Raw genomic sequence first — 9472 nt, forward strand, 5'->3', positions numbered from 1 at the left:
ACATCAAGTATATGAGATCTTTTGCACCAATATACAAATAAGTCCACCGTGATAAATGCTAATGAGAAACAAAGTCTGTGGGTTCTCGTGAGATGATTGACATTTCCCGTTTCTCATTACTGGCATAGCCAAGAAGAAACCAAAACCACGTCAACAAATTCTGAACGCATTGTTTGTTGACTTGATTACCAGCAGTTAAAAAGATATGTGTGTCACCTAAGATATCATTTTAATCGTGGGAATGAAAGTACTTGGGGTACATTTGAGCTGTTTTCTAACCACGTGTGAAAGCTGATAGCTAACTGTGAAAAAGCCTGAGCTGCAGCTGGACAGAAGAATGCGAGAATAAAAGAGGAAGCCAGAGGAGGAGCCAGCATATGGCCGAGAACAGGATTTAGAGGTAAGATAGTCAGAGGGAAAGGCTCTTCCTGAGTTGAGCTGTTGACTATATGGACGTTTTCTCTGCTCTCACCGCTGTGCTGAGCTATGGATTAGTCTTGCACTAAAATTCTTTTTTTTTTTTTTTTAGATGCTTTAGACACGTATAAAGGTAAGTACAAAAAACCTTTTTTTGCCTAACAGCTTTGCAAGCAGAGTGTGCAGCTTGGTGAATCAACTGTTGTGTATGTAAAATACAAAGACAAAGAAAAAGGTTTTAGAAGGATACTAACTTTCTGCGTGAGGCTCATTTGTGTATATTTGCTCAACTTTCCACGGCCAAAACACACGAAACAAGAAAGAACTGCTCACTACAAAGAGATATTTTTGTAAAGTCAACTTCATGAGCAATAAAATCTCTGGCATGCCGTATCTTTCAGGTGGAAAAGACTAGAAAGATATGAAAGAGCACAGATACAGTCTTTCTACCCTCACGTGCTGTCCTGAATTCTTTTATGCTGAAGTAAAAGAGGCTTGGACACAGGGGTATTATAACTTTTCCGGAAATGACGCTGCCTCTTTGCCAAGATGAACAAGCCAACTCAGATTCCAATCATTGTTCATGTGCTCTGCTCAGTTCTCATTGACATTAATGCTGGCACCAAAAACTTTTAGCAGAAGTTATTTTCTATCCTGTAGTGCGATTGTGTTAATTTATATGTGACACTTGTCTGCTGTCTTGAGCTCTTCTGTAACTCACTTAAAGTTCCTCCTTTCCTATAGCCTGTGCGCTATAATACTGCAGACGGCCTTTGCGCTACAGTTTCTGTGTGTGCAGAATACCCAAGGGAGTACATCAAGTACACCATCAGAGGGTCAACCTGACAGCCTTTGATGACCAAAAACGGTTACAAATGCAAGCTTGTAACCACAGCCTACTTCAGAACCTCAAGCGCACGAGTTTGCAGAACTTATGAAGTTTAAGATTCCTGTGAAGGTTGCACTCACTTGTTTGCGTTTTGGTTTGCCATAGAAGGTTCTAGTAGAGGGTTCACTTCACTCTTCGTGGAACAACATTTCCAAAATGAATCTGAATATTGGTTTTGAAGAAAAACAAAACAGCTCTGTGAAAAAACCCCCAAAACAAACCCATAAATAAATGAATAAAATACAAAAAAATCAGCCTAAAATATTAAATAGATTAATTAAATTCAATAAAAATGTAGCATACTAAACATCAAAAGGAACAGTGATCTTTATCTTCTAACCCTACCGGAAATGCTGGCTACATTTTTAACAGCCACTGAAGCTGCATGTGTCATCCTTCTTTTGTTTTTCTTCACTGTTATATCTGCAGCTATTTCTCACATTTGGTCTCTCTTCCTTGCCATTTTTGCCACCCTGCTGTTCTCAGAATTCATTTCCTCACGTGCAAATTTCATGCAGCTGTGAGTTCCAGTATGCTTCAAAACATAGGAGCAGCTGTATTGTTAGTGTCTTCTGACGTCCACCACTTCAGTATCTAATATCAGCGTGGGGTTAGCGTGGGAGGATCTTACTTAAATTGAGCAAAGATTTTTTTTTTTTTAAGAGAAAGGAGGACTGGGTGTATAAGTTGAGCTCTTCTTATTTGGATGCTTAGAAAGTCCTTTCTTTTTCATGAACACTAAAAATAAAGATATACTGTATATATAATTAAAACATGGCAATATTTCAACACTTATGTGTTATTTACAAAAGTTACAATAGATTAGCGAGTGCCAGTAGATTATCTTGCTGTGTCTAAAAATCCGCTGCTTCTACTGGTGAGATTAAAAGTGTACTGTATATGTAGCAGCCTAGCTTCCCCCTGTTTCCAGTCATTTCATGCTAAGTTTATGCTAATTGGCTCTTGGGGGGAAAGTTCCAAACCCATATGATACTGGTATCAATTTTGTCATCTATGGCTCATGCAAAACTTATACCAAGGGATACAAAACAACCATAGATATACAGAAAATGACGATAAAGCTAGAATACACTAACTTAGCAAAGAAGAAAATAATGTGTATTTCATCTAGTAAATAAGCTGACATTAATACAGTGCACATTTAGCATTGCTGTTCAATAAATTTTCAGTACACAGTTCTTATTTGACAGGGTAACATAATAGAGCATGGCTGCTTAAAGACAGATATTTCCCCAATAAATGCAAAAGTCTTAATTTCTTTATGAAAATGAGAAATAGAAGCAAACTGAAACTTTCAAACATCCATGGAAATGCAGTATATAAGGAGAAAAAAAGTTGTACAATTCTATTGAGCTTGAAAGTCGAAGTCAGTATTTTAATTGACCACCTTTATGCTTCAACACAGCTTGAATTCTCTTAAGCAAGCCTTCTCGTAATTACTTTAACCTCCTACGACCCGAACTCTTCCACAGCATGCATTTTTAATTTCTCTTTGATATTTGGGCATATTGGGGCCCGATGAATGTAAAAACAAAGAATTACCAGTTTGTTTGTTTTTTACCTTATTTTTATTTTTAAGAAAAATAAGAGCCACATATGAGGATATTCGTTTAAAAGTATTTTGGTCTAAATAACCCAAAATGTGATGTCCACATATGTGGATGCCAGGGAGGTTAAGTAGTCTTTAGGAATGGTTCTCCAGCCTTCTTGAAGGACATTCCAAAGCTCTTTGGGTTTTGGCTGGCTTTGGTTCCATTTTCTGTCAAGATTATCCTGCACTGCTTTAATAATATTAGGACTGCGCTCTTGATCAATCCAAGACTAATACTAATACTAATGGTATTCCAGCTATCAAGGTATACGTTGAATGCAATAGCAGTGTGTCTGAGATCATTATTCAGCTGAAAAACAAAACTGTTGCCAGTCAGATGCTTCCAAGATAGTATTGCATAGTGGATCAAGATCTGATGGTATTTTTCTGCATTTATAATTTCATAAATTGTGACAAGATCCCCAACACACTGGGTGAAATGTAGTCCCAAAATATGTCAGAGCCACCATCAAGTTTTATAGATGCCCGTAGATACTCACTCTTCCACCTCCACGCATACCGACGATATCTACAGAGTCAGTGTTGCCATTAATTTCCAGTTTCCAGTTCTTGTGTAATTTTATTATATCTCAGCCTGTTTTCCAGTTTCTAAGTGACAGCCACCCTTCCACTGAAAGCATTTCTAATGAGGCTTCAGCGAACAGTAGATGGATCAACTGAAAGGCCAGATGCATCTCTCAGGTCTTGTGTCAGGTCTTTGCTGGAGTTTTTCCTATTTCGTAAGGACATGACTTTCAGATACCATTCATCTGCAATCGATAGTTTTGAAGGCCTGCCACTTCTTCTTTTGTCCTCTGCTTGTTCCGTTTCCTCAAATTGTTCACGACACACTGCAAACCATGCTAACGTATGCGAGAATATCTGACAGATATAAGTTTTTGGCTGATAAAAATCACCTTGCTGGTGAAAAAAAATAGATTTTTTTATTTTTTTTTTTTACATCATCCGTTTCGTTTCCTGTTCCTATGTGACCATGATGAGTAAGATATTATTAACCCTGATTCTTGGGCCAGTCTGGGGAAGCAGAAAGGCAACACTGAAAACAGAAACCCCCTTTTCAGGTAAATAAGAAGACTAAAGCCTTCAAAACCACTATTAAAGGAAACTTTGGAGGAAGTTGATGTCTTGCGTCATAGGGACTGGAATCAAAATTAAGATTAGGGAAAATGAGTTTTCCCCAAAACTGGATTTCTCATTGCTGATTCTATCATATTGAACTGGTGCATAAAAATGTAACATGTTTTTATTTTTTGTTCAAACCACAGAAAATAAGCTGAAACGTTCACATATCCTATACATAAGTTACACATTGCTAAAAAGCAATCAAAGAAAAGATTTATAACATAGCAAAGTTGAATATCTGAAAAATATGTTCCGTTATACACTCAGCACTTGGTTGTGGGCTCCTCTGCTGCAGAGTTTTTACTGGTCATGGTCAGCAAAACATTAGTAGTAGCTTTGGTACCGTGGGCACGTGCTGAGTCCTGTCAGAAAAGTAAAACTGGTTACTCCATACAGCTTTTCAGCAGCACAAAGTGCTCTCAAATCTTCTGGTAGATGGCTGCATTACATTTGGACTTGGTAAAACACAGTGGACCAAGCATCAGCAACACCAGCAGATGGATGGTTCCTCAGATTATCACAGACTGTGGAAACTTCACACTAAACTTCAAACACCTTGAATCTGTGCTTTTCCACTCTTCCTCCAGAATCTAAGTTATCCCAAAATGCAAAGTTTACTTTGACCTAAGTAGAAGACTTTGGACTACTGTGAACTTTTTAAGATGCACTGGTGTAGTTTCTTCAAAGTCCTTTATTTCCTCTCTGCAGATGAGTGACCGAGACAGCAGCATCTCTGCCTCTCAAACAGAGGGAGAATTCGAGGGAGAGATGGATGAAGAGCTTGAGGGAGACACGGAGATGGAAGAAGAGAAAAGTGAGAATGGGAGAGGCAGTCCGGCCCCCAGTCTCTCCAACATCTCCTCCACTCTGCGCGCCGTTATACGCATCAAACAGAAGTACCAAGCGATGAAGAAACGGCGTCAAGAGATGGCCCTGGGGGGCCAGTGTCCCCTCACAGGCGCCCCAGGACGAACCAGCCCCAAAATCTTCACCTTTGATGGAATCACCCCCACTGCTTTCTCCTCTCCATCATCCAGCATCCCACAGAGGAAGAAGAGGAGGAAGAAGAAACGGGTGTTGTTTCCTGAAGGAGGGAGACGAAGGGCTGCACCAAAGCAGGACCGCAGCCGAGCCAAATATTGCCTGTATCTGCTCTTTGCCATCGTCTTTCTCCAGGTAAATAAATAACAACACATTTTCCAACAAGTGGTGGAATGCTTCTCTAATGTGCTCCTCTGACCTTTTTCTGGTGCCATTAAGAATTTGATTTACAAAAACATTGAATGAATGAATGAATAGCTTCCATTATTATGACTCATCTCTTGCTAGTCTGCTTCTTTTGTCGCCAGCTACAGTATAAATAGGGAGGGTGGGAAAATTGTGCTATCTTCAGCTCATGTGTATGATTAAATATAGACCTTCTACTTGCTCAGTCATGTCCTAATTCATTCAGACGAGAAATACAACATGCCATGAATCAGTCTAAGGTGTGTTCATCTTTGAGGAACCTTGAGGCACTGTTCAGCAGAGATTGGTTAATCCAGCCGTCACCGAGCTGCTTTATTGTCACGTGTATCTTGCAGCTTTGTTTATGGTTTATTTTGCCATTTCAAATGTAAATATTTAAAACTGGTCCAAGTGTATTTCCTGTTCTAGTTTGCCAAAGTGAGAAGCTGGGCGGAAATCACTCTCAGCTGTTTGCCGTATAACTCCAAGGAGATAATCTGTATATCAGTATATTTATATATTTCTAAAGATATACAGTCATGCCAAAAAGAACATTTTCACAGAACGCCATATAGTCCTGTGAATGTAGTATTTATACAGTAGTATGCTTGCTGAAATTTGGATACTCTATAAAAAACACATATTTGGTGGAGTGAAATTGAGGTTTAAAAACTGTAAGAAATATGGTCCCTTCGAGGACATAGCCACACACCTCACTGTCTAATCACCCTGCATATTTAATACTTTACTTAGTGCAGAAATATTATTATTAACAGTTTAATTTCAAAATTAAATAATTCTGTATACTATTAATTAAATTGGATTCATGACGTTAGCAGTAGACTGGCTGCTACGCAGAACTTTTCTGCTTAAACACTCAAAGTAGAACAACTGTCATTCAAACATGCATTCCTATCTAAAGATTCACACTGATGAATACATCAGGAGCAACTTTGGATTCAGTATCCTTGGGCAAGATAATCAATCTAGAACAACTATAGTCTTCTGTTAAGCAGATGATGTGCTTTGCCTCCTGAGCAACAGGCACCCCTACTTTCACTTCGTAACACTTCATAACGCATGCGTCTGTAAACGTGTCAGTTATTTCTTCCCCAACACAGCAGTGAGATTGTGTTTTACCTTTGGCAAAATTTGAATTGCTAATATATGAATTGATCTAGTACAATAAACTGTGTAACACACCAGGAAATTGGGGGTTTTCTTTTGTTTTCAATAAGAAGATGTTTTTTTAAACTGTATATTCTGACATATCTGGAAGTTTAATGATTGAAATTCAACAAGTTTATTAGCATTATATTCTACATTTATTTAAGTACACAATTGTTCTTCTTTTTAAAACCTTCTGAAGTTTCACTTTATATGTAATACTGTCTATATAAAGGTTCAAGGACTGCAGATGAGTCTAAAATAATTCTTTGTTTTCAGTGTTCTTGGTCCAAGGAGTGCATCCATTTTTAATGAATCCTCGAAATGCCCCTGCACTCGGCTATATTCTTAATAGCTGTGGTTTGTTTCTTTCAGGTCTACAACGCCATAGAGAACCTGGATGACCACGTTCTTAGATATGACCTGGAGGGATTAGAGAAGACACTGAGGAGGGAAGTGTTTGGGCAGCAGGGAGCTGTGGAGAGCCTGCTGTCCCACCTGAAGGACTACCTGTCTACCTACGTCCACAACAAGCCTCTGGTGGTATCCCTGCACGGCCCGACCGGGGTAGGTAAGAGCCACCTGGGACGCCTACTGGCCGGACATTTCCGCTCCGTGGTGGGTGACACGCTTGTGCTGCAGTACTATGTGCTCCACCACTGCCCCCAGGAGGCGAACGCCCTGCAGTGTGCCAGTGACCTCTCAGCTCAAATCTCGGAGATGGTGGAACGAGCCGAGGAGGAGGAGAAAATTCCGCTCTTCATCTTCGACGAGGCAGAGCACATGCACCACGAGATCCTAGACACGCTGTTGCAGCTCGTGTCCTCCAACCAGTCCAATGAATACCTGAATGCTATTTACCTGTTTCTAAGCAACCTGGGTCATGCACACATCACCAAACATATGCTGCACAACTCTTCGAGTATTTCCATGGCGATGACAGCATCAGGTCGTCATAGCAATCTGGTAAAAGAGCTGACTCCTATTTTACGTAGCATGCTGGAAGAGCTTCACCCGCTTTGGACAGAGGCTGATATCTTACCTCTCAGTCTTTTGGAGAAAGGTCACGTAATGGAGTGCTTCCTGGACGAAATTACTCGAGAGGGATTCTACCCGGATCATGCTAACATAGAGCGGCTTGCGGGGGAGATTGAATACTACCCTGCAGTAGGGGGGCACGAATATTCCCAGACAGGCTGCAAGCAAGTGGTGGCTAAAGTCAACCTGCTGTGACATGCTCTTGTTTGCATTCTTTTAAACATGGAGAAAAGGGATTGAATTTACAATTATGAAACTTGAATGACACGATTCAAAGCCAACGCTTTTAAGAGTGGTTTTGTAAGAATGTAATAAAAAAAAATTCACACACAAAAAGGTGGGGATATTAAACTTTGTTGGGGGAAACAAGGAATAAATTTGGTGAACACTAAAAATGCGGCAGGTAGTCCCTGAAGGGTGGGTTCACCCAGTGTACATAAATAAAAGATGATTTAAGTTCCCTGTTGTTGTATCTCCCAAATACCTCTGAATAGCTGCATAGAAACAGGAGAACACCTAGACATCAGTACAGTGCTGGTTCACAGAGGATATTTCAGTAACTCCAGGGACAGTTCACCTAGCACTACCAGTAAGTAAAATGTAACTGTCTAATTAAACCAATCCAAACACTTAATGAACTGGCACAAAGGTATGTTCAGACATTCAGACACTGCTAAGAGTTTCTGGTTTGACCACCTTGACATTTGGAGCAGACACAAAAGAATCTGGGAGGATAAATCCCACTGACTGTTCTTCTGTATACATAAATCAGGCCTGGGCTGTGGTCGAAACCCTCAGTTATTGGACTGTGCTTTAAATCAGGCTCCAAATTCTTGGACCGTCTTGCGCCGGTCCAAGAATTTCACCTCTAGCAGCACAATACGAATGCCCCCGGCCGTCCCTCTTAATCATGGCCCCAGTTCAGAGAGAAAACCCACAAAATAGAACCGGAGTCCTATTCCATTATTCCTAGCTGTCCCTTGCCTACAGATTGAGTATCAGTCAGTGTCTGTTACACTCATGGTGAATTTTTTTAATTGATTTTTAAATGTGGGGCATTATAAAAGCAGCTCTATCTAGTCATGAATGCTAATAAAGAAAAACAAGTGAAGGATATACACCTTACTAATGGTCTTTTGTGGTATTGAGAAATCTCCTGGATAAGGTTAATAACATGCACTGGAGCTGTGTAAAATTAATATTCACTCATTTATGAAGGAGGAAGTTCATAATGCAAAAGTTACTAATACCTATTACAGGATGTTCACAGGATGTGTGACAGATAATGCAAGACAGCGCAAGAGCACATGGTAGCAAAGTGTCTTTGAAGGCAATCAACATATTTGAAGTCTGGTCTCTGGTAGGGTCATCCAAACAAAGACAGCACAGATGGGCATCACCATATATGTTAAATTGGACCCATTATATTTTTCCTTATTTTCTTTTATATATTAATATTTTATTTATTTTCATTATTTCATTATTTTTATTTTACTTATACTATATATAAATTCCCTATATATAATACACACCCAGTTACATTGGAGGATGATCATACTAAATGTATTTGCATAAAATGACATCAATGTAGTGCTCTAAATGCTCTTTCTGTTTTTTTCCTGCTCTTCTTGCTTCTGATGTTAATTAGAATTGGTATGGGAAGACAACTTTGAATGGGAAGGAGCTAAAAACCTCTTGTTCCAGACAGTGGAAGAATTGAGGGGCTCCACCAAAGCCCAGCACAAGTAAACCGTGAATCATGTAAAGGTACTAAATCAAAGTACAAGAACTTGCTAGTACCTGGGTGGAAATGACCATATTGTTTAAGGTATCTTTCAGTCCAATTGATATCAACTTTATGTGCAGAATTCACCACTTTAAACACCAACACTATTCTTCTTGATGCAAGTGCAACTTTAAAAGAATATTTTTATACTTTAAGAAATCTGTTTTCTTCTCAACAGACATGGCACGAAGGA

At 39.5% G+C, this 9472-nt stretch overlaps 1 protein-coding gene across 1 annotated transcript; it reads left to right on the forward strand.

Annotated features, from left to right (window-relative positions):
• The first annotated feature begins 146 nt into the window (after window positions 1-146).
• On the forward strand, window positions 147-9361 carry tor4aa (torsin family 4, member Aa). Its single transcript, XM_085414546.1, has 4 exons — window positions 147-400; window positions 530-550; window positions 4770-5237; window positions 6831-9361. Exons 3-4 carry the CDS (start codon window positions 4770-4772, stop codon window positions 7686-7688), a joined length of 1326 nt encoding a protein of 441 aa, XP_085270672.1. The 5' UTR covers window positions 147-400; window positions 530-550; the 3' UTR covers window positions 7689-9361.
• Window positions 9362-9472: the final 111 nt, after the last annotated feature.

This window comes from Rhamphochromis longiceps, linkage group LG7, assembly GCF_057381845.1.
Source record: "Rhamphochromis longiceps isolate RC_006_pf linkage group LG7, R_longiceps_female_GT1.1, whole genome shotgun sequence".
Lineage (NCBI taxonomy): Eukaryota > Metazoa > Chordata > Actinopteri > Cichliformes > Cichlidae > Rhamphochromis > Rhamphochromis longiceps.